The sequence below is a fragment of the Mus caroli genome, unplaced genomic scaffold, assembly GCF_978045245.1.
Source record: "Mus caroli unplaced genomic scaffold, Mus_caroli_1 scaffold_11, whole genome shotgun sequence".
Classification (NCBI taxonomy): Eukaryota; Metazoa; Chordata; class Mammalia; order Rodentia; family Muridae; genus Mus; species Mus caroli.
The window spans coordinates 106,930,575-106,955,679 of NW_028227266.1; the positions used below are offsets into that span (position 1 = coordinate 106,930,575).

The following is a 25,105-nucleotide window of genomic DNA, read 5'->3' on the forward strand; positions in this document are numbered from 1 at the left end:
CCAAGCAGCCTTGGGGTTTACCCTGCCCACCCTCTGGTCTTGGCTTCTTTGCCATGAGGGGAAAGGCCTGTGGTCAGTTTACAGTCCTGTCCAAAGCTTTGGGCACCAGGAAGATGGTGAGGGTCAGACTGTTTTGTGTGCTGTGCACAGTGGCTTTGGAAGGCCCTGCACATCTCCAGTGGGTTTGCCTGTCACTGAAGTGAGGAAGATAGATCTGGCTTGAAGTTTGAGACCTAGCAGCCTGTAGGGGCTGAGGGCAGGGCAGTCAGGGAAAGGAGGAACAGCGTAGAACACGCGAGACCCACCAGGCTCCTTTAAGAACAGGGTCACAGGAAGGGGGACAGGATAACTGTCAGCTGTTCACAGGCTCTGAGTCTAAGCTTCCTCCTTTATTCCTCTCCAGAGCAGCATGCTGCTCGGCTGCCTGCCCACCTCCTCCTCTAACCGCACTACCCTCTGCCACACCTAAGCCCTGATCGTGGCCCACCCCCAGCCCACTGAATCTCTCTGTAGACAACCTCTCCTTTCTTGCTAGACCTCTTTCTAGCAGCCCAGCTACCTGCTCAAGGTTCCCCTGCCCTGCTCGCCACACCACCTACTTGCTCCAGAGGCTCTGCAATTCTGGGAGGCCCATGCAGATGGAGTGCTCACCCTGGGTTCCCTTTATCTCCTGGGCCGATCACTACCCATCTCCACCACCATCACATCTATAAACCCACCCCCAAAATGAGCAAACACCACCACCACCCCAGTGCTTCTGACTCCTCCCCCCTCTCCTCAGGATCTCTCCTTTGGCCTATCAGCCCACACTGCATTCTGGGAACTCTGAAATACCAGTCTTGTTCTGTTTTACCTCCCAAAACCTTCTAGAGACTTCAGGAAAAGCCAACCTTCCTCAGCCTTGCACTGAAAGTGGTTAGCATTCCCCCTTCCCAGTCTCTAAGTCTTCCCACAGATGGCGCCATGGCCAGGCTGTGTCTTGTGGTTCTAATACATGGCTGTGTAACGGAAGCCATAGACAAGGAGCCTGCACTGCACTAGGGGAACAGGCAGGCTAGGAAATAGGGTTACTGAAGAAGGTGGGTGGGACACAAGGAAGCACCAAGAGTACCTACAGCCCTCAGGGTGGGTCTCAAATGCTAGGCCACAGGCTTGGGCCTGCTATAGGCAGTGAAGCCCATCTAGAGATGGGAAGTGGAGACTAAATAAGGCTTGGAGTGGAAGGTGCCTAGACTGGAGGTGAGAAATGAAGAGGCTTGAAAGGAGGCGACAGAAATAGACCAGGTCTAGACAGTGAAGGGACAGGGCTGTGGAGAGACTGAGGTTTCTGGAAGTGTCTGGGCAGATGGCTGTGGAGCCCTACGTGTGTCTGACTTTGTCCAGGCTGGGTTATGAGCTCTGTCAGACGTCCATTGGGGAACTTTGTTCCTCAACTCCTTCCCCCGGGCCTTTGGAGCCAGAGGTGACTCCATTCCCACCCCAGGAGAAACCCCTCCCTCTGGGGCCCCTCAAGCTAGAAATAGACCCCCATCCCACCCTGGACCAGCCCCTGTGCCCATACCTGGCTACCTAGTCCCCCCTGGTGCTGGTAGAGGGAGAATCTCTCTTTGGCAGACTCCTCGGCGGTGGGGCTCAGGGGCTTAGGGTCGGACAGAGACCGCTGCAGGGTCTTCATGGGGCGAGGCAGAGTCTGCTGGCGAAGGGTGCTGTCAGCTATGAATTGCTTCTGGGGACTCACATGAGCCTTGTTCAGCCTCTCACTGGAAGCAAACGAGGTGTCCAGGAGCCGGTGAGGGGACAGGGGCGACACTGGAGAGTAGAGCACTTGTGGAGACTTAGGAGGCTGGCGGCTCATAAGCTGCGACAGGGACTCCGGGGGCAGGTGGGCCTGGTACCCGATTTCCAGAGGATCCGGCTTCTTCTTCTCAAATCTGCCCAGGGCTCCTGGGGTGACTATCTGGATGCCAGGTAGGTAGGGGCTGATGGCAGTTGGTCCTATGAGCTGTGGCCCAGCCACACCCTGAGCCTGCCCATCTGGTTCTGTCTGGCAGGCCAGGCTCTCCCCACGCCCAGTCTTTTCTGGTGCTGATATGTACCTGACAATCTCCACCTTCGGGTCAGTGGCAGCCGTGATGTGGATGGCTGGAGAGACCCTGGGCAGCTGCTCGGGCTCGGTCTGGACGGAGCAGTCGCTGATGGTCTGTATGCCCACGCTGCTCATGGCCCTCGCAGTAGCGGCCGTGGTGGATGAGGAAGCAGTGGCATCGTGCTTGCTGTCGGAGCCTGAGTCTGAGTGACGGGAAAGACGAGACCTGCGGCGGCGGACGGGTTGCTCCCAGTCGGCATTGTCCTCATCATCTGTCTGCACACTGCAGTCAGCACTGCGCCGAGTCCTGCGCCTGCGGGTCACAAGGTAGCGTCCCTCACCCTCCTCATCATCTGTCTGAACACTGCTGTCTGCAATTCTCCTGACCGTGCTGGGATCAGGTCCCGACTCTGGCTCACAGGCATCTCTCAGACGTGGCATGGAGTGACGTTTCTTGATGCCACTACGGCCTGCCTCCCACTGCTCCTCGGTTTGCAGTGACATGTCTGAGGCGGAGCTGGGGAGGCCCCTGTGCAGCACAGGCTCACGAGGTTGCCCGGGCCCTTCGGTTCCCGCCACAGCAATGAAGGCCGCGTGGGTCAGCGGTGGCCAGTACTGGCCATTCTGGGCCAGCTCGGTGGCAGCAGGGGGAGGCCCTCGGCTAGGTGCCTCGCAGGTGGCAGGAAAGGGGGCCTTCTGCCTCTGCTTCTGCTCCTCCAGCTGCAGCTGCAGCTGCTGCTGCAGTTGCTGGATCTGCTCTAGTTGCAGCCGCTGCTGTGCCAGCTGCTCACGCTGCAGTGCAAACTGTGCCTGGCGCTCTTCCTGCTGCTGCTGCAGCACATGCTGCTTGATGGTCTGCAGCTCCTGCAGCTCTCGCTGCACCAGCAGCTGCTCCTCTTCACGATGCCTCTGCAGCTCCACCCTCTCCCGTTCCAGCTCCTCCTGCAGCCGCAACTGCCGCAGCTTTTCCAACTCTACCCTTTCCCGCTCCAGCTGCAGCAGCTGCTCCTGTTGCTTCCTCTGCCGGTCCTCCTGAGACGCTTCCTCCTTCTCCGCCGCAGGCCGGCCGAGGACCCCACTGCCACTCCCAGCGGCGGCCTCTCCTGCTGGCTTCTGGCCAGGTGGTGGGGCCGGGGCCGGGCCCGGGGCAGGGGCCACGGGGGCTTCCTTGATGACAGCAGGGGCAGTTGTGGAAAGGGGTTCTTCGGGAGCAGCCCCTGCTGGTAGCTCAGGCCTTGGCGGGCCTCCTGCCCCCGAGGACTTGGCCGCAGCAGGCTTCCCCAAATAGACAGGTCCTTCAGCAGGTGGAACGCTGGAAGCAATGGGGAATCTTGGTGCAGGATAACGGTATAGCCCTGCTGGTCCAAGAGGTACCCGAGGAGCAATCATGGGCACACGGGTCAGGCTGGTAAGGGGCACAGCTGTGACTCCACCAGATACATAAGGCCTGTACATGCCGCCACGCACCATGGGCCGCAGTACCGAGGCAGGCTGGGTGGTGATGGGCAGCGTTGCAGCAATTGGGGTATTGATAGTCGAGTAGATCATGCCGTCGGCTGCGCGCACTGTTGCTGTGGATGGGAGTAGCTGTCTGACTGCTGTTGCTTGGCTTGCTGCAGGCCCATACTGAGCAAGGTTTCCAGGGCTTGGCTGCCCTTCTGGGTAGGTGGGGTTGCCAAGGAGGCCGGATCTAAGGGGAGCCAGACCCTGTGGAGCACTGAGGCCAGGCCCATGCTGGGGCTGATACTGCACGAGGTCAGGCCCACCACTCCCGCTGCCATGCCGCCCACCGTACTGGTCCATGGAGTTGAGGGCAGCACACATGCGGCTGATCTCTCGGGCTGTGGTGGCACTGTACTGGGCCAGGCTGGCCTCCTGGAAGCCAACTGCATCTCCCCGTGGGCCATACCTATGATCTGAATAGATGTTTGACACTGAGCTATAGCGCCGCAGGGGAAGTGGGTGAGACAAAAGGTCTGTGGGGTGACGCAGGTCCGTGAAGGAGCCATACTGTAAGCCCTGTCCTAAGTAGCGTCCATCGGCAAAGCCTAAGCTGTATGAGTGCTTCAGTGAGCTGAGGTCCACTGCTGAGTCCCTCCCAGGGCCCTGGAAGAGCTGCCCAAGCCTCTGGGCGTGGTAGTTGAGGCCAGCTTCGGCCAAATTGGTGTCAGACATGGAGGAGTATAGCCTTCCAGGCAGGCCCTGTGGGTAGGGCCTCTGTTCTTCATGGGGCCCAGGTCCTACTACCCCCTGTGCGCGGAAGGTGAGGGGCTCAGGGGGCTCAGGGTCTCTGGGACTGTAGAAGGGGCCACTGCTTTGGCCAGGCAGGGCAGCATCGGTCACACTCTTGTCAGGTGCGCTAGGGGCAGGATGGAAGGTGCCAGTGCAGCTACTGCCAAAAGGAAACTTGTAGACCATGTCACAGCATGCCAGCTGGCTCTCGGGCCTCATTCCAGTGAGGTCCAGGGCACCTGCTGGCTCTTCTGGGAGCAGGGTAGTCACCGTGCCGGCTGTGCCCTCTCCCATCTGTACCACCACTGTGTGTGGCTTCCTGGTACCTGGAGGAGCATGTGACCGGAGCTCTGCTGGAGTAGCCCGGTGGGGTTCAGCACCAGGCTCTGGCACTGGTCCTGGCTTCAGGCCCACACTCTGGGCGGTGCCCATCTGGGTGATCAGAATGTCCCTTCTGGCCAGAGGTGTTACTTGGTTGGGAAGGTTATACCTGGCAAACTTAGGCTCCCTGGGTCTTCCCCTGGGCCCACCTCGGTACGGGGCTGTCTGGACAGCCTGCTCTACTTGTTTGACCTGTGCCAGGCACACGGGGCTACCTGAACCCTGGCCAAAGTCGAGGCGGCTCTGGAAAGGATCTCCGTACACCACTGGCTGCTTTTGCTGAGCCATGAGCACAGATGAGGCCATGGTGATGCTCACTGTGGTGGCAGTGGCCAGGAAGGTATGGGTCTGCTCTTGGGCATTAAGGTTGATAACCAGAGGCTGCACAGCGGTTGACTGGCGTCCTGGGACTGGATCCAGGGCCAGGCCATACTTCCTTGCTTCCACAGCAAGAGAGGTCAGATCCATACCCTGGTCGGTAAGGATAATGGGGGTGGGCTTGACGGCTGTGCGGAGGTCTACCACCGCAGTGCCCGGGGGCCGAGGGCCTGGCTCAACTCTAGATGTTCCAGGGACAGAGGAGATCCGGCATAGTGAGATGTTTTCAGCAGGGAGGGCACCCCAGCCGTACAGTGCCAGGGGTCCGTCTGCACCAGCACTGGGTGCTCGTGGGAAGCCAGGTGGCCCAGCCGGTTCCGAGGGCATTTGAGATGCACTTGGAGGTGTTGTCTGGCTGTAGCTGTGGGAGGTGGGCTGAGAGTCTGTAGGTGAGCACAGAGGGGAAGTCGAGGCACTGGCGTGCACCATTCTGGTCTGGCTTGAAGCATCCGACGCCAGAGTGATGACCATAATAGGGGCCTCCTGGGAAGACTGCTGCCACACCAAGCGAGGAGTGCTAGGCCGGTGTGGAGTCTGTGTGCCTTGGGCTACCATGGGGGAGGGGGGGCCAGGGCTCCTCGGAATGTCAGAGGAAAGTGTTAGGCTTGGCGTCTGTGTAGAGAACTCTGCTGTGGCCCTGGAGCCCAGCTTGCCTGGTGAGAATGTGGGGCTCTCAGAGGGGGTAGATGGAGAGAGAGGTGGGCTAGAGCCTGTAAAGTAAGAATATCCCCGAGAGGGCTGGGGGACACCGACCTCACTGTCACCCCCACTCAGAGGCTTCTCTCTGGGGACCCGTCCACTTCCGGGAGGGCCACTGGGAGCGTGGGGCAGCTCCTCCGTTTGAGACCCATAGTTAGCAGTGGTTGGGGGCTGTCCATAGCTGTGGATTGTGGAAGACGTTGATGGGCTACGCTCAGAGCCAGCTGGGGAGGTTGGAGTCATATACCCTCGTGTTGGACTGGCTGTGGTGGCTGGTGACCCAGGACCCTGGGAGAAGGTCATGCCTACCTCCTTAGAGGCCAAAGTGGAGGAGACAGGAGAGCTGTGCAGCTTGAGAGGATCCTGAGGCTCTTTTGCAAAATGCTGAGTGACTCGGACATCGGGGATAACTCGGCCCCCACTGCTGTCTGAGGAGGTGGAGGTGGAAAACGATACGGGGGCAGCGAGCTGGGTGGGGCTGGTCCCAGGGGTAAGTGGGCCACCATTTTGCTTCATTGGGTCCATGTATGCGCTCTCGGCATTCAGAAACTGCTTCTCCTTCTTTTTGTCCTCAGTGAAAGCCAGATCCCGCGAGGAGGCCTGCCGCATCCGGGCTATGCTCTGGGATGTCTGAAGGATCTCCTCGTACACTGCCGCTCCAAGGCCTGCGGGCGTGCTTTCTGCCACCGGCTGAGAAGCCCTGCCGCCATAGTCATGGTCTTGGGTGTCTTGATATTCAAAGGAGCCCTGGCTGCGGGGGCCCGTGGGCTGAGAGGGGCCACCATGGGGTCCACGGGCCCCTGCCACCTGGCCCTGCTGTCTCTGGAGCATCTCAGCTTTTCTCATCATGTCCTCGTAGGCTTCCTCCGCACTCTTAAGGGGCCGTCCAGAACTGGGCGTGGTGGAACTGCCCGAAGGGGTCTCAGTCGGTGAGTAGAGAGACATAAAGGCAGGCAGGTTGTACTCGCTGCCAGACTTGTAGAGCCGAGTGGGGCCGCCATCTAGGGTCTCCGCCTCTGAGTCCAGGGAGGGGGAGGGGGAATACTCAGAGCAGGAAGAGCGGTGTAGCTCCTCCATCTCCGCTGCCTGCCTCAGCTCCTCTGTAGGGGACGCATCTTCAATGGGTGACAGGTTACTGGGTGGTGTCTTGGAGCGCTCACGCCGCCGCTGAGCTCGAAGCTCTTCCTTGTCACGCCGGGTCTTGCGGGCTGTGCTTCGAATTCGCTGCTGTTCCACCTCCCGCATCTTCTCCTGCTCACGAAGCAGCTCCTCTTCTTCCCGCAGCTCCTCCTCCTCAGAGGAGTCCTCGATGGTGGGCAGCAGGGGCCCGTGGGACCGGTGCCGCGCCTTGCGCTGTTGCTTTGCTTCTTCTAGGCGCTGCCGTCGGCTGGGGCTGCTGTCGCTGTCCTCCTCCAGTGAAGACAGGGAGGTGGGTGAGGTGCCAGATGTATAGCTAGGCGTGGAGGCCGGCAACGTAGAGGAGTGCTCCCCTCGAGAACGGTCTTCGGGTGAGCCCGTGAGGCTCTCCATCTCCAGCTCAGGCTCCCGGTCCAGGTTGGGATCAGGACCTTGGCCCAGGTCTAGCTCATGACCATAGCTACCGGTGCTGTTGAGCTCGATGGTTTTAAAGCGTCGGAGACCTCCCTGAAGGGCTCCGCTGCCATCCGTGGGCTCTGCTGGGCCTGCCTCAGACAGGAGTTCCTCGTAGCCTGTGGTGGCATTATGGGGAAGGCGCCTCTTGGGTTCTTGGCTAGATTCCGCCCTGGACCTGGCACTTGCCTTCTGGGCGCTGTGCTTGGCCAGGCCTCGCCCAGAGACAGCAGTGTCGTCTTCCTCCAAGTTGTCTTCCTCAGCACTCATTTCTAGGATCTGTCGCCGCATGAATTCTTCATCGGTCATGTCTGCCCGGGCTGGGGGCTGAGGTGGGAGGGGAGACAAGCCACCTTCGCTGCTGTCTTCCACGTAGTCATGCCTCAGCTGGCTGCCAAAGTCATCTGAAGACTCAGCTGTGTCCTGCTGTTCCCTCTGACGTCCCCATGCCAAGGAGTCGTCCTCCTCTAGAATGTCCCCCAGTTCCTCATCTGAGTCGAAGGCCTCGGGCATGATGGACAGGGAGTGAGGACGCCGTTTCTGGTCTTCAACTGCACTGCTGCTGCTGCTGCGGGGTGGCTTGCTCCACTCCGCACTGGGAGCCACAGCCTGGGCCTCCAGTGAAGGGCGCAGGCTACTACCCACTTTGTGGAGGTCCGAGGGGCTGGGTGGACGTGGGCCTGTCACCCCTGCACTGTCAAGCTGCTCCACTTCTTGCTGTACAACACCTGTGATCTCGCTCTGGGAGCTGGAGACACCATCGGAGGAGTAGCCTGTGTCACTGAGGCTCTGTGGGCTTCGAGACAGGTCCTGAGAATAAGGCTTGGGGACCGGTTCCTGCATAGGGTAAAAAGCAGGCGTTTACTCCTGACCTCCTGTCAATCCCAGGGACCACGGGAAGGGGCCCTCCACATCCCAGGGGCTATCTCTCTGGCCCCGCATAACTTACAGACTTCACAGCAAGAGAAACTTTACTAGATGAAAGTGTGGGAGACCAGCAAAGTGGCAGACACATGACGTGTCTCCATCCCACGGACTCCAGACTAGCTGAACTTCATTTGTTGTTTGTTGTTGTTGTTTTGTGACAGGGTCTCTCTACAGAGCCTTGGCTGTCCTAGAACTCACCATGTAGACTAGGCTAGCCTTGAACTCACAAAGATCTGACTGCCTCTGCCTCCAAAGTGCTGGGACTAAAGGAGTGTGCATTCATCCCAGTGATCTACTGAAACTTAATCTAGACCCTCTTTCAACTAGGGTGTCTCTGTGACCCCAATAGATCTGTCTTAGGCCTACATTGTTAGCCCTTCCTCAGACTATCTCACCTGAAAGCTAGGATCCTTGGTAATTAAATAGAACTGACCTCAGCCTCCCCACCCTTGGGAGCTTCTGGAACAGGCTTGACAACTGGGGTGGCAGGGTCAGTCCTCTTCACCCCACTTTTTGCTTTAGGAGTCCCAGGAGGCACAGTAGTCTCTGGAGGTGGCTTCGGCACAGGCTCAGCTTTAGCAGGGGTCGCTGTCTTCTTTTCCTGGGCACTGCTAGAGGTCTTGCTGGGTTCAGTAGCCCTGAGAGGCTTGGCCTGAGGGCTGGCCTTGGTGGTCTGAGGGCTGGCCTTGGTGGCCTGAGGGCTGGCCTTGGTGGCCTGGGGGCTGGCCTTGGCAGGCAGGGAGCCTGAGGGCTGGCCCAGCCCCTGTGGCCCTTTCTGCTTCAGAGGGGCTGCTCCAGCTGCTCGGTGAGGGACTCCTGCAGGAGGCTGCTGTGGGGTGGGCAGAGGCAGGGGGGCTGGCCCCCCCAAGCTGCCCTCCAGCAGCCGTTTAGTTTGGCAGTTCAGACAGAGCCACTCTGTTTTCTGTAAGGAAACAGGAGGGAGGTTCATGAAAACCACAGACCCAGGAGTAAGCAGAGAGTATTTCCATCATTCTCCCAACCCTTAGGGAGGGGTCAGACCTCACTCTTGGTAGATGGAACCCAGAGCGAGCCCTGCACCATTTAGACACATACTGTAGCGCTGAGTCGTCCCCAGCCTGTACTGTAGCGCTGAGCCATCCCCCAGCCTGAGAAAGTCTTTCAGAACAGGATACCAAAGGCATAAAGAGAAAAAAACTGACAGGTGTATTGCTCCCAAATTATAAACTTCTCAGGGACATATACAAAATCAAAACGCAAAGGTAAGAAGAAATTTTCTTCTTAACCCATAGAGACATTTTCACTGGGCCAGAAAAGGAAGACAATTAAGAGGGCAAGGAAACCACAAAAATTACAGAGGCTTGGGATGAAACACAGAGGGAAGCCAGGGCCCCAACCCCAAGGACTGAATTGCAATGCAGGGGCTGTATGGGGTCCAGCAGCCAAGAAGTCCTGCAGAACAGGAATGCATTCAGAGAGGGAGAGGGAGAGGGAGAGGGAGAGGGAGAGGGAGAGGGAGAGGGAGAGGGAGAGGGAGAGGGAGAGGGAGAGGGAGAGGGAGAGGGAGAGGGAGAGGGAGAGGGAGAGGGAGAGGGAGAGGGAGAGGGAGAGGGAGAGGGAGAGGGAGAGGGAGAGGGAGAGGGAGAGGGAGAGGGAGAGGGAGAGGGAGAGGGGAGAGAGAATATGTAAAATGTCCTAGAGGCCCTGGCCCTGCCTGGCTCCTAGTTCTGGGGTCTGATAGTATCCTGCCATTTCCTTCCCCAAGTAAGGGCTATGCTCAGCTGGGGCAAACTCCTGGGGCCAGAAAGACTAGCTGGGTAGCACTGAGAAGTCTTTGCTCACACTTTCAGCCAAGTCTCCCTGTCTAGGGCTAGGAAAGAACACCACAGAAAGGACTCCTCCTGTGCCCAGGGCTCTGGACTTTCCCTCTGATGGAGAACTGTGTGCCTAGAGCCCAGTTCCTTCCAGAACTGGGGTGGCATCACTGTTTGGTGTTTTGTTTGTTGGTTTGGTTTGGTTTTTCGAGACAAGAGTTTCTCTGTGTAGCCCTGGCTGTCCTGGAACTCACTCTGTAGACCACGCTGTCCTCGAACTCAGAAATACGCCTGCCTCTGCCTCCCAAGTGCTAGGATTAAAAGTGTGCACTGCCACTGCCCAGCATCTCTATTTATCATTAGCATTAGCCACCACTCTTAAAAATCACCCACAGTTTCAGAACCAGGGCTAAAGGCTGAAGACAGGGTCATGATGGCGATGACACACAGGGACCAGCACTGCTATAGTCTGAATGTGAACTGTTCCTACAATACAAAGGCCTGCGTGTCTGAATACTTGGTCCGTAGCTGCTAGTGCTGCTTGGAACCTTTGGACATAGATTCTAAGAAGCTGTAATGGGTTGCTAGGGGAAGGTCTTTGAAGGTGATACCTACTTCTGGTTCCGGATCAAATTCTCTGCTTCCTGATCTGGTAAGATGTGAATGAGCTGTGCCCCAAGCCTCCATTGCCACAATCAGTGCCACCTCGGCTACCATGGTCCCCTCTAAAGTGCCAGTCAAAACAAACCTTGCCTCCTTTAAGTTCCTTCTATCTGCAATTTGGTCACTGCAATGAGAAGTGACTGATAGAAGCCCTTCCTGGAACCCACAGCTCTAAACAAGCCATGATAAATATGACAAAGGAATCAGCAGGGAGTCCTAAGACTGCTAGAAACCAATTCTTCAAATCGCAGCTGACTGCACAGGGCTGGGACTTGGACATGTCTGGTCCCTGAGTCGGGGGTTCTAGACCCACAGCAGATCTAGCTGGACAGGAATATGTTGCTTTGGCTACATGAGGGAATGGGAATGAGGGCAACAGCCTAGCCCAGCCCAGAACAGCACCCTACTAACTGCTCAGTGCACGCTTGCCCTTGCCCCAGTGCCTAGACATGGGCTCCTCCCAGGAGTGGTGCCATGAGAAAGATCATTATGTGAACCACAGTCACAGAGCCAAGGCATAGGAAAAAATGGTGTCCTGTTACTTTTGCTGCCTCAGACACACCTCTGAACCACCTCTGGTCTGTTGAACCCACTCCAGAAGCAGCAATCTAAAAGATAGTGAGGGTACCCTGGAAGGGCAGCATGGACAAAGGCAAACCAAGTGTCCAGGGCTAGCCCCTGTAGAGGCCTGCTTATCTGTGCCCACAAGTAAGGCCTTTAGTAGGCACGCTGCCAGTGGTCACAGGCTGGCTGGGGCTTTGCTCCTTCACAGGTATATTCATGGAGGCAGCTGGGTTTCAGGAAAGCTTCCTGGTGGCTCTCTTGCTCCTGGCTCTGCTTTGTAAGCAGTGAGAAAGGGCGGGTGGGGGAGAAGGCGGTGTGTGAAGGAAGAGCTAAAAATAAGCGCTTGACCCGGCTGCTGGAGGCCCTTCACAGCCCACTGGGAGCAGGAGCAGTGTACAAGCACGGAGGCTGGGAGGAGCTGGGCGGAGGACTGGCCAAAGCCTCCTCCTGGGTATGGGTGAAAGGCAGGCCATGCAGAACGCCCGCACCCAGGAGTCTGAGCACAGCTGTTGAGGTATCAACTCATTCATTCAATCTACCTCCATCTCAGCCCCACCCCAATGTGCCCCCACCTCCATCCCTGATCCTTCCGTTTCTGGATCGTCCACTCATTCATTCTCTCCCTTCAGTCTTATCTCCTCACTTCATTCATTCACCCACTCAGAATATGACTGTCTCCCTTGCTAAGCCCCACCCAGCCCCAGCAGAGGGAGGCTGGCTGGCTGGCTGTCCTTTTTGCTTGGCTCTTTGGTGAGCAGCCAGAGAATGGACAACGGGGAGACTGATGACCACCTCTGCCTTGTTAGTCCTTTGGGGGACAGGAAGATACGGATCTCCCAAGAACAATCATCAGCTCCAGTTGGGAGATGTAAAGGCGTGTACCAAGGAGCTCAGTGGTTCAAGGCGGCATTTCTGCAGAAGTGTCCGAGCACGGAGTCTCACCTGGTTCTCATGGAAACCAAAGATGATCATTAGAGCTTCCAATCCACACAGAAGGGGAAGGAAGTAAAGGGGGGGAGGGGAAACCCCAAAGCATGTGAGAACTGTGGTCTCTGAGTCACCGGCCAGTGAGGACCGGGAGACTGGGGGGGGGGGGGGTTGTGTGGGATGCTGGGCATCCTGACACTGTCTGAAGGAGGCCACAGGCCTGTTCTCTGAGTTTGTGGAGCTGCCTGTGTGCCAGCTCTTGTGGCCCATCCTGATCTACACCTCATGGCCAGCTACCTGGCTTCCCACACCGCTGGACCATAGGGCAGCTCAGTATGGTGGCTCAGGCCTATAATTTTGAGAGGTGAGTTGCCATGAGTTTGAGGCCAGCCTTGTTTTCGAAATAAATAAATAAATAAACAAATACCCACAAAAGAAACCCAAAAGGTAAAGACTCAGACACTGGGCCAGAGGCGCGGCCAGTCTCAGCGCTGCTGGACTTTTACGATTGTATAATGTCCATGCCGCCCCATGAGCCTGGGTATACCCAAGCTCCTCCTTTCTGCCTCCCAGAAGGAAGCCTTACCCAGTGTGTGCAGCGTGCTCCCTGGAAGCTGAGATGTGCCCCTCTCATGCCCTAGCCCCAAGCGTGTTCATTCCCCATGCAGTTCTCCTCCGGGACACCTGAGCCTGGCCTGGCCACAGTGTTTACGGTGAGGAGTCTTCCTCCCCTCGGGGAACACCTTGGGTCCAGTGTTCTGACTGGAGGATTGGCTGTTGTAAGGACTTACATACAGACCTCAGGTACAGCAGCTCATATGGACACCTAAAAGAATTACTGTCTCCATCCCACAGGGGAAGAGGTAGGAGTCTGATTTGCCACCCCAGAGGCAGCCTGGGGTGAAGCAGGAGGCAGCTGTTTGCCTTGGGCCCAGTGCCCACCCTCTGTTCACAAGCCCATTCCAGCCCTGCATGTCACAGGGGCAAGGACGTTTGCCCAGGGAAACCTGGCATTTCAAGGGCACAGCTGAAATTTTGGCGCGGATAGCAAGAAACTGGTGATATTACTGTAACAATTCCACTAATTTCTTCGCACCGTTGAACTGCAAGTCAATTAGAAAGTGGCCCAGAAAGGTACTATTATCTTTCTAAAAGATGAATAGGTTAAAAAATGTTGGAATCAGCCCTTTTAATTATGAAATGACTCATTAAACAGTATTCTTCAGAGGAAGTTTCAAGTAAAAGTTGGTCCAACTGTAGTGATTCCCATGTGGTATTCTCTGGACTCTATCTAGAGAGAAGGGAAAGCTTTTCCTAGCTGCACACGCTGAGGAAAATGGCCAGCCCGTTGGTCTGGCCTCAGATAAACCCTAATAGGTCTACTAGACACATAGGGGGCTGTGAGTCTCTTCCTCTTGTACACAGCTACAGAGGTCTGCCTTACCCCATGTAGAGAGACACGGCTCAGTCATGCTGAGCCTTCAACTGGCCTGAGCCCAGCAGATCAATCCCTCTGACCTGGAGAGGGACCAGCGTGTGGCCTCTATACTACCTCACTTAGGGTGAATCTCTTAGCACCTGTGACACAACTCTAACCAAGAAGTGAAAAATAGGTCACGGGGAAGCACAAAGTTGCTCAGAACAGCAAGTGACCACTCGCTGAGGTGAGAGCAAAGAATGCTGTGGCCTAGTTAAGACCTCGGTGAAGCAATGCTGGGGTGTGTGTGGCGGGGATGGGGTCACACCATGCAACAGCTCCTCCCCACAAGCCATACATAAGCTGCAAGGCAGGTGAACCTGCAGGGAGTTTTAATAAATGAGTGGTTATTTTGTGGCTGGAAGGAAAAGGAAGTAGAGGGTGGGGCAGGGGTGGGGTCTAGGGCTCTGGCCACTGGGTGGAGAGCAGAGGCCAGATTCTTGTGAATCTGGGTGTGGGGCTATGGGTGCTTGGTCTGTGGAGTGGATGCTGAGCTGAAAGGACTCTGGGCTGCTGGCTTCGATTCTTGATGATGGATAACAGTAAGACCTCCACAGGAAGGGGCATCATGGTTACTGGTCCACACCTTCCTCAGAGCAGCCATAGCCCTCCTGAGGACAGCAGCTTCAACAGAGCTGTTGAAAGAAAGGGGGTGGGGTGGGGTGTACCCCTCTTTTCTTCTTCTTCTTCTTCTTCTTCTTCTTCTTCTTCTTCTTCTTCTTCTTCTTCTTCTTCTTCTTCTTCTTCTTCTTCTTCTCCTCCTCTTCCTTCTCCTCCTCCTCCTCCTCCTCCTCCTCCTTCTTCTTTTTGGTCTTTTCTGAGACAGGGCTTCTCTGTGTAGTCCTGGATGTCCTGAAACTCACTCTGTAAACCAGGCTGGCCCCAAACTCAGAGATCTGCCTGCCTCTGCCTCCCAAGTGCTGAAATTTAAGACATGAGCCACCACTGCCTGGCAGGGTGTACCCTTCTTGACTAGTGTTAAAAGCAGAGAGGTGGGTGATCTGACTTTGGGAAGAACTTGGGCCAGTACCCCTATCAGACATGTGTTCAGGACCATGGACCCTCTGGACAAGGATTATGGAGGCAAGGACTGAACTGGCAAAGGAGATAGTCCTGAGGTGAGCATAAGTCAGCAGGGCATGGGAGTGGGGGATGCTTCCTGCTGAGAGGCAGGAGGTCCAGAGTCCAGGGAAGCTAGAATCCAGCCAGTAAAGAGGAGCCTAGATTAGAATTCATATGGGTCACCTCAAGTCACCACGTGACTGGGACACTTTTGTTTGGGCTGATTCAGCGTTTCGTGTGGCCTGCCCCAGAGGCTGCCACAGGAAGCTGTCAGGAACGTTTATGCCCCTGGATAAACAGTGTCTTTCCCTCTATGTATATCCTGCTTAATGGGGAAATGGCCTGAGATGTCTCTTGGGGGTACGGGGCTTCTAAACTAGGTTAACTCAAGTCCACCAGGGCTCACCGTCCTTCGGTGTCAGAGCACCCCATCTGACCAGCAGTGAGCTTACATCTACAGGTGTTGGGAAAACAGGCTCTGGAGACCCCTTTTCCCCCACTACTGGGTGGGCCAAATGTCCTCCAATGAGGGACAGGGAGTAGTGTTGGGCCTGAAAGGCCACATGGGTTTCACATAAAGAGGCCATTCATCTCACTCAGGGCTACTCCTCCTGTGGTGGTCAAGTGATTTCCTTACTCATACTAGGCTTGGTTCTTTTTTTTTTTTTTTTTTTTTTTTTTTTTGGTTTTTTGAGACAGGGTTTCTCTGTGCAGTCCTGGCTGGTCCTGGAACTCACTCTGTAGTCCAGGCTGGCCTCGAACTCAGAAATCCACCTGCCTCTGCCTCCCAAGTGCTGGGATTAAAGGCATGCGCCACCACCGCCCGGCTTAGGCTTGGTTCTTAAGGAGACCTTTGCCAAGGAAGTCAGAAGAAGGTGGCATAGACACAGTGGTGACTCCATGTTCTTTCTCCCTTTTGTCCCACCTTGGACTAGTGGTGGCTTGTGTCCCCTGTTCCATCAGCTATGCTTGACTCAACTGAACATCACACATGGCTTAGTGGCTGCCGCATGAAGGGTCCTTGGCCCAGTAATCTGACACCACATACATCCTCTGGCTATGATGAGCCCATCAGATCATGCTTAGACATGCCAAAGGTAGCCATGGTAAAGTCATATGACTGGTCCTGGGCCAGAGAAGGAAGTAACGGGATTGGAGCATGAGCAGACACAGTCACAAGGCCCAGGGTAGTCCAGCTCTGCCTGGGTACCTCTATCTTTCAGGCCTTTCGGGGACTCCTGGTTTGACAAGCACACTGGCCTCACACCAGGCCTCTCTCTCCCTTCTACTTGGCTCTGCCCAGGTCCCAATCCACATTCCTGGAGCAGGAACAGAGCAAAAAGTATCTTTGACCCTAGCTTTCCTATGGGGGATGGGGGACAGGTAGCATTTCTGAGCATCCTATCCCCTGGGAGAGCTCAAGTCTACCCAGGAGAAAACGTGGAGGAAAGGCCAGGACTTTGACAAGTTAACATGTACACTCATGACCTTAGAGAGGACTGAGACCAGACACCAGCTGGTGGGCTTGGAGCCTATCTCACTGTGAGAAACTTCAGCCCCCAGGGCGTTGGACCTAGCCTTCTGACACATGGGCCCTATCTCACTGTGAGAAGACCTTAGTCCCCAGGGCGTTGTTGGACCTGGCCTTCTGACACGTGGGCCTTCACTCCCTACTTATGTGAGAATCATAGACCCAGAGAAGGATGGGACATCAGGATGAGGTTGACGGTGTTCATCAAGGCCATGCTCTCAGGCGCTGGAAACAGGATGGCAGTTAAGACCTCCTAATCCAGGACTCGGCCGCATAGCTCTGGCCAGCCAGTGAGAACCAGTAGTGACCATTACCCCCACCTACTGTGACAGTTCTGAGTAGGAGGCAAGAAGCAGATTATGACCTGTCTGTAGCATTTGCTGTAACATGGCCCTCTGACTCCTGGCTCTCAGTACCTGTCCTGGCTCCCTTGTCCCTCCTTTCCCTGTATTCCCTGCGTCCTCAACAAAGTTCAAAGAAACATGCTTGCCGCACTGGCCCTCCCGCTCGCCCTCTTACCTCCACCAGGTGCGGTGTTGGGTTAAAGCCACACAGGTTGCACACCTGGAGCTTGCAGGCAGTGCAGGTGTTGTAGTTGGCTGGGCCCCTGCTACCCACGTTGAGCTCGGCTTGGCACAGTGGGCAGGCGGCGGCCCTTTCCTTCGGCATGGTCTTTGGCTTGGCAGCAGCCTTGGATGCTGCCTGGTGTTCTGCTCTGCCGTGCTTTGGACTGGCGGTTCCTCCAGTTTTTGCCAGGGCTCCAGGCCCTGATCCAGGACCCGTTCTAGCCCCAGGCTCGGTTTTGGCTCCAGGTGTTGGCCCAGGCCCAGGCCCTGAGCCTGGGGGTCTCGGACCCGCCTCCTTGCTGGCATCACTGAAGACAATCTTGGGTGGCCCCTTGCTGGGGGAAGGCTGGCCCTGGGTGTCAGCCTCTGGCTGCACAGACATAAGGGTGCTCGCCTGGGTCAGCAGTGATGCTCCAAGGCCGAAGAGCTTCCCGGTGAGGCCCTCCTGGGTCTGTTCACCAGCACCAAGCCCAGAGGGCACTGTGGTGGCACTTTTGCCCTGGGCCTCTCCTGCAGGTGGCCTGGGCTCAGCTGTGGAAGGCTTAGTGGAGAGAGGGGGCTGAGGAGACACCCTTCCCACCTCTGGAGGGGCAGTTGCCTGGGTAGGCCCAGGCACTGAGGTGGCCCTGGCTGCTTCAGCCTGGCGGGGACCAGACTGTGTGGCTCCTGGGCCCCGAGGAGATCTCTCTTGCTCTGGCTTCCCCAGAGGCTGTTTGGCTGGGGAGTGGGCAGGAGACAGGGCCGGGGAGTGTAGCTGCTGCTGGCTCTTGGACCGAGGCGCAGTGGTCATGTCCATTCCTAGGGCCCTCTGCATCTGACAGTTCAAACAGAGCCACTCCTTCACCTGTGGGAGGAAACAGCAGTCAGCAGGGTGGTCAGGGTCAGAGTGCACAGGGCTCAGGCTGCTGCAGGGATGGAAGGTTCTCGAAGTCATTACCTGCACGGTCGACAGACAGACAGACAGACCCACGCTTGCACGTGCAAGCACACAAACACCATGCATAATTACAAGTGAAGATTGACACGTGAGAGAGGAAAGCAGAAGAAATAAAAAGAAGCCATGGTATGACTCCTGACCTGGAAGCCCCTGTATTCTCACGGAAGGGACAGATACATAAGGAAAATTCTCCAGGGCAGAGTCAGGGAGAAGCACAGATGAGACGTGACTGATTTAAGACTTGGAATTCTCTTTGAACTCAGAGGTTCTGCTATTGCTTGTTTTATGGTGTCCTTGGTCAAACCCAGGGCCTCATGCATGTTAGGTGGGTGCCACGCCTCCAACCACAAGACAAGGAAAATGGCACAATAATGGGTCAATCAGTATCCTAGTTGATGTTCATGTTACAGACTTGTAGCTCCCCTTTGGCATGAACCTGTACAGGGATGGACGTGTGGCCATGCCGCAGGCCAGGTCTGAGTCTTCCGTGTCGCCTGTGTACTAAAAGAATAGCAGAACAGACTTTTGTTTTGGACTTCCAGTCTCATAAGTAGATACCACCTTTTCTTGCCGAATGAAACCACATGTAAATCAGAGCACATCGCCCACAGACTCACACCCCTCTGAGGGCTCCCCAGCATAGTAAGGAAGCCCTTCCCCACGACCTCACCAGCCACCCCAGCCTTGTCTTCTACCTGGCTTCTTTCCCTGTCATCTTCCCTTGGTTGTCTCATCCCTGACACACCGGGCCTCCTGCTGTACCGAGTGATCCTCAAAGCTCATGAGGTCTCCAAGGCTGCAGTGGGTCTCTGTAGTTGTGGGGTGGCTTTTCAGTGAGGAGCTGGAACTCAGGCATCCTGTCCCAGCAGCCCAAGAGCAGCTCCCAAAGGTGGGGAAAATATCGTATTGTGGTGAGCACCCCCCTGTGCCAAGCACCCCGGAGGGCGTGTTCAGAGGTATTTATCCTCACAGCAGACGAAACAAGGTCTGAAATGGTTAGCAGTGTGCTCTTGTGGTCACCAGGGCAGAAACTATAGCTACAGACAAGAGCAACACTGGCAGCCCCATTTAACTCCTGATTCCCTGGGCTGGGCAGCCTGGAGCCCAGTGACTACCAATCTCACGTCTCTGATGGCCACTCAACATTGTAGAGGCCAAGTTCAGAGTCTAGAATCCATCCCTGCAGGCACTACAATATCCATCTCCCCAGAAGACCAAACCCGGCTCTAGAATCTAAGAAAAGTGAGGCGGAGGCAGGGCAGCATAGCCCCAGCTGGGAACTGTTAACCACCCTGTGCTTTTGAAAATCCAGTGGGGCTTTGTTCACGCTGGACGGAGAAAGGCATAGGAAAAACTTTCAGTCCCTGTACCCTCCTAGAAAGTTCATTTTAGGTGGGGAGGGGCTTATCAAAGTGAGGCTTTAGGGGCAGGCTGCTTCTACGCCTCTGATGAGGGACTCTACAGGGGGATTTTTGTTCTCACCAGGGCCTGAGGCCACGCCCAATGTCCCAGTCCTGTTGTGAACCTACAGTAAGACTTCCTGGGATCTAGGAGGTAACATCCCTGGCTTGGGACTTCAGGGTGACTCCCTCCTTGGGTCTGGACAGAGCTAAACAGAGCCAACTGTTTCAAACCAAACCAAACCAAACCCAAACCCAAACCCTGTACCAGCACCAGGGCCTTCCTTTCCTCAGCCCCGATCACCCAGGCTGTGCTGCAGGCATCTCACCTAAAATAGAACCTCTTCAAGAAATGGCTGAACCCCCCCTCAGTGACTCATCTGCCAGATGGGTGCAGCTATTTCTATCCAGCCTTTTCCAGACGGCGGCGAGGAGCCTTGACCGTGTCCTCCCCCAGTCCCTCCCGGGCTCAGGCTTCGGCAGATAGGACCTTGTTCCCGAGGCCTTTCGAGGAGGACCCTGGCAGACGGGGTTCTCTGTAACTTGCTAAGACTTTCTTTTCTACCTCCCAGGGGTTTGCTGGGAAAGGCCTATCCTAGCCTCTTCTCCTTTCTCCAAGGTCCCAACCATGACAGAGATGACAGCTGTGCACCCCACCCACCTGTCCACCAGGGTACACAGGTACAGTGCTGTGGGAGACACTCTGGCCTCAAGACCAGTGGCAACTGCAGCCTTCCTTAGCTGCATATCGTGATTCCTCATCAGGAAGCTGAGCCCAGGAGAAGCCTGTGACTCTTAGGTACACTCTAAGATGTCCACCAGAATTAGAAGGATTAATTCTTCTGCTAGCATGACAGGAAAGCCCTTAGGGTCCTGCTGTCCTGACCAGGCACTTGCCCAGGAGATGTGCACATCGCCTGCCTCACGCTCTCAGAGCCAAAAGCAGAGCTGGAGGTGCCTTCCTGGGCTGCCCTGAGGTGGATGACATCAACTTTCATCAACCTGACAGTTCCTTCCAGCAGGGAAGCCCGCCCCACCATCTCAGAAGGTTGGCAGGTTCTTCCACGCACTCCCCAAGCCCCGCCCAGAGAGTGACTGAAGCCGGTAAAGAGGAAGAAGGCTCAGAGTGGTACGCAGGGTCAAGGTAGTTTGGGAGTGCGACAGCAGAGGCTGCAGGCATGTATGTGACTTTCCACAGCTTGCCCACTCCACCAGGAGCATGCTGGGATCTGCAGAGGCGTGGCTCCATGTGCTCCCTGGCTCCAAGAGGGCTTCATCTGGAAGAAGCGTCTCCCATCTGTTCCTTTATTCAAACAGTTCAGTGTGCAGAGTAACTAAGTAGCCTCCCAAGACCTGGCAGCAGGTTCTGTGGACCCTGAGTTGAGTGAGAAGGTTCCCAGTGATCTGTTTGCAGCAGCCACTCCCGGCTGCTCCTTTACTGGTTCCTGGGACAGCCAGGGAAGGAGACATCTTCCCTGAGAAGAGCTTTAACAGGATCTCTCCTGACAAGGACCTCAGTGACCCGAGACCTACCAATGTCTATCAGTCTCAGGTAGGGTCCAGGCATATTTGACACACCTGGCCTCACAGGGTGCTCCCAGGGAAGAAGGCTGCCAGAAAGCTCTCAGGGCCCCAGAAGAAGCAGGTTCTCTGGCCACTTCCCTCCGCTAGGCTCTGTAGCAGAGAATGGGGCTTCAGATCTCCATCACTTAGCTCACCTTCCTGTGGAGAGCCACCTGCCTCCGAGCCCTTGCTGGAGAGTAGCATTCAGTGCTGGATCGCTCGGCACTGACATCATGCCTGGTACTGAGTTTGTGCTTTCCATTTTAAACATCACAGAGGTGGCTTATAAAAGTGACTCCCCTGCTGCTACCAAAGCCAGAGGTCCCTGGGATGACCCCATGCCAGTAGGACTCCAGGCCTTTCTGGGCTGTGAGTCACTGGTTAGGTCTCATTAGGAGGGACAGCACTCCCATAACCCCTGTGATCAAGGAGAGGCCAGTGTCTGAGCTGGCTTAGACATTCACATAGCAATGGTGACCACCTGCCTCATCCAACACCCTCTGCTGCTCATCCACCATTCTCTGTGCTTTGCCTGTCTGCTGTGATCTCAGCCTATACAGAGGGTACCTCAGAACACAACGGGGAAGAACATAGGACCCAGTCCGCAGAAGAGGCCTGTGCCAACCCAGAGATCTGAGAAGGGTTCCTGAAGTGTGTCCCACATCTAAGGGTCTGTCTGTGATGGCGGAGAATGGAGTCATTGCCTGAGGCTGGAAGGCCTCACTGGCCTAGAACTCTGAGAAGGCTCTGAAAGTCTCCCTTCCCACCCAAGCTGATCTTATATCTCTTCCCTCTCTCCACGAACTCCTCTCAGTCCCAGAAAGGCTGCACTGCTTGAACTCGCCTCAGCTTCTCTTTTGTAAATCCCCAGGACCGTTGGAGTTCATCTCCTGGCTCCAGTCTCCCCTCTTGAATTTTGTTGGTTTCCAGGTGTCGTCATCTTGGCCCTTCCTTATTGTAAGTCCTTGCCTCCTGCCCCCCAGACACCACTGACCTGACTTTCACTGTTACTGCAGATGATCCACAGTCCCCATGGGCCTGACCCAGCTCTCCAAAGCTCACTGAATGGTACACTTAAACTCTGTAAATGTCATCATATGTAGATTTTACCTAAAATAACCTACAGTAAATACTGAATCCTACTTAACGGTGATACGCCTGCTGCAGTGGTCGATGTGAAGTCCACTGTATCTGCACCACACTTTGAAAACCAATAAAGAAATTAGATGAATGGACAGATGACCAGACAGAGGGATGGACAGGCAGACAGAAGGACAGAAATATGATAAAGTTAGGAGAAAACCATGCATGGTGGTGTATGTCTTTAATCCCAGCACTGGGGGGCAGAGGCAGGCAGATATCAGCCTGGTCTACAGAGTGGTTCCGGGACAGTCAGGACTACATAGTGAGATCCTGACTCAAATAGCCAAAAAGCCAAGTCAAGCCAAGTCAAACCAAACCAAACCAAACTAAACCAGACAAAACCAACAAAACAACGCCCCCCGCCCCCAACAAAACCCCAGGAGAGTCACAGGCTAATTAAAGATTCAGGTAACAGATCTCAGAGTTTTCCTCATACAATTCTTTCAACTTTCCTGTGGGTTTATATTTTCCCATGATGCAGTATTGAGGAGGACACGCTACTGTCACAGAGCTGAGCTCCTCCACTGCTCTCCTGGTGTCTTTTAGTTGGATTGTAGGGTTTGCTTGTATATTCTGGATATATCAACTACTCACTAGGTATAAGTCTGGCAATTATTTTCTCTCAAACATCTTTTCCTTTTTTTTTTAAAGATTTATTTATTTATTATATGTAAGTACACTGTAGCTGTCTTCAGACACTCCAGAAGAGGGCATCAGATCTCGTTACAGATGGTTGTGAATCACCATGTGGTTGCTGGGATTTGAAATCAGGACCTTCGAAAGAGCAGTCTTAACCACTGACCCATCTCTCCAGCCTTCTCTCAAACATCTTAAATTGTCATCCAGTCTGACCTGTCTTTCTCTCTATTGACTGTGCCTTTGGTGTCTAAGATAAGAAACCATAGGCAAGTCCAAAGTTGGAAGGGCTCGTCCTGTATTTCCTCTTAAGAGCTTTCCAGTGTCACCTTGTACATGTAAGTGTCTCGCTCACTCTGGGTTAAGGGTTATGTATGGCTGCTGTAAGGGTCCAGCTTTATTCTACTGCTTATGGAGACCCAGCCTTCCCAGCATCATTTGGCTTTCTCCATTCAAAGTTCTTGTACTTCTTGACAAAGATCATTTTATCTTGAGCTTGGAGTGTAACTAATTAGCAAAATACTTAGTATCTAGTACCTAGGGCCTAGGTTGAATCCCAGAAACACACACACACACACACACACACACACACACACACACACACACACACAGAGAGAGAGAGAGAGAGAGAGAGAGAGAGAGAGAGAGAGAGAGGCAGAGGCAGAGGCAGAGGCAGAGGCAGAGGTAGACAGACAGACAGACATAATAATCATGTAAATGTATATGTGAAATTTAGGAGATTTGGGGGTTTTGTTGTTGTTCTGATTTTTTTCTTTTCCTTTCTTTCTTTCCTTTCCTTTCCTTTTCTCTTTTTACACAGGGTTTCTCTCTGTGGTAGCGCTGGTTGTCCTGGCACTAACTTTGTAGACCAGGCTGGTCTTGAACTGAGAAATCTGCTTGCCTCTGCCTGGAGAGTGGAGGGATTAAAGATGTGCATCCTGTGCCTAGCTTGATTTTATGTGTTTATTTACCTTTTTGAGTCAGGATCTCACTTTTTCTTGTTTGATTTTTTTTTTTAATTTACTCTTATGTGTGTGTGCACATGCACAGTACCTGTGGAGGGCAGAAGAGGGCATCAAATCTCCAGGAGCTGGAGTTATAGGCAGCTATGCCACCCGATCCCAGTACTGAGAACTGAACCCCGGTTCTCTAGAAGAGCAGCAAGTGCTCTTAACCACAAAGCCATCTCTCCAGTCCCCTCCAACTTGGTTGTGTTGTTGTTGTTGTTGTTGTTGTTTGGCAAGGTTGCTCTGACTATTTGAGGGTCTGTGTGTGCCTGTGTGGGCATGCACCACAGCTTTTGCAAGAACCAGTTTTCTTCTACCATGTAGGTCCTGGGAGTTGAACTCGGCCCATCAGGTTTGGCAGCAAGCACCTTTACCCACTGAGCCATCTCATCCCCCCTTTTCTTGGCTGTCTTTACTCCACTGTCTCTGTCCTGTTTCACTTGGTTTTACGTATAACAATATACGATTTAGGGGTGAGCTGCATTGTTCTGCTCTGGATCCTTCCCATTCCTGTTTGGTTGATGCCCAGGCTCTTCAGTGCCAGCACTCCATGCCTGATGGCCTCAGCCACGAAACAGCCCATGCAACAGCACTCTTGTCTCTCCCGTGTCTCTGCTCTCCATCCTACAGATAGAGTTAAGGTCGGTCCTGTCTCCTGAAAACAGGCAGCCTGGGGCCGTGTTCTAGCGACAGGGCTGGCTGCCTAAGAGCTCCTAGAAGCCTGGAGGACTTTCCCCTATTGACTGAATGGTTTTGCTGTTGCTGTTATTTTTTAATCAGGGGGGCTTCTATAAGGCAAATGGCCTGAGGACTAGGCACATGTTGGCTAAGATCCCGTTCCTGCCCCAGCCTGCCTGGAGGTCCACTTCCACTTTATTTAGGGTTAGAGGGAAGCGCTGTAGTCATCTCCTCCTGGAGGAGGACTCATCCCATGCCTTTAGGACACCTGCGCCTCATTTGAATCTGGCCCAAGCAGCAGTGTGGCCAGGATGGGGCAGAGGAAAGGGGACAGGCTGCTGGCTAGGGCTAAGGGTTCTGTGCTGCTCATAGCTCCACCCCCAGGCCATCTGGTGTCCTGGCCCTTGCTGGAAGCAGTGGGATACAGGCATTAAAGGGAGAGGCTTAGACCATTACATTGGCTCCCTTCCTTCTTTGCACAACCCACCTTCAGTAAGCATCCAAGCCCAAGGTTTGTCATGAGGGTAAGGATGGGGGCAGCAAGTTAGACCTGCCTGCCTCTGCCTCAGCAAAAACTAAGCCTGGAGTAGATAAGGTCCTGACCATACTCTTTCCTCTAGTATTTTATTTAAATTTTCAAACAGTTTTCTTTATTTACTCTGTGTATGTGTGTCTGTGTGTGTGTATCTGTGTGTGTGTGTCTGTGTGTATATATGTGTGTATGCATGTGTCTGTGTGTATGTGTATATGTGTGTGTCTGTCTATGTGTGTGTATGTGTGTGTCTGTATGTGTCTGTGTGTGTGTCTGTATGTGTGTATGTGTGTCTGTCTGTGTCTGTTTGTGTGTCTGTGTATGTGTGTGTAT

The 25,105-nt window shown here is 54.7% G+C and overlaps 1 protein-coding gene across 2 annotated transcripts in view; it reads right to left on the reverse strand.

Moving 5' to 3' along the window:
* Window positions 1-25,105, reverse strand: part of Bsn (bassoon presynaptic cytomatrix protein) — a 93,143-nt gene that overhangs the window by 12,222 nt on the left and 55,816 nt on the right. For both annotated transcript variants that reach the window (XM_085828016.1, XM_085828015.1), the window contains 3 exons: window positions 16,830-17,720; window positions 8,727-9,215; window positions 1,562-8,203 (listed from right to left, as the gene is read on the reverse strand). In XM_085828016.1, the coding sequence (XP_085684142.1) occupies window positions 1,562-8,203; window positions 8,727-9,215; window positions 16,830-17,720 (8,022 nt within the window). The remainder of the gene's footprint in view (window positions 1-1,561; window positions 8,204-8,726; window positions 9,216-16,829; window positions 17,721-25,105) is intronic.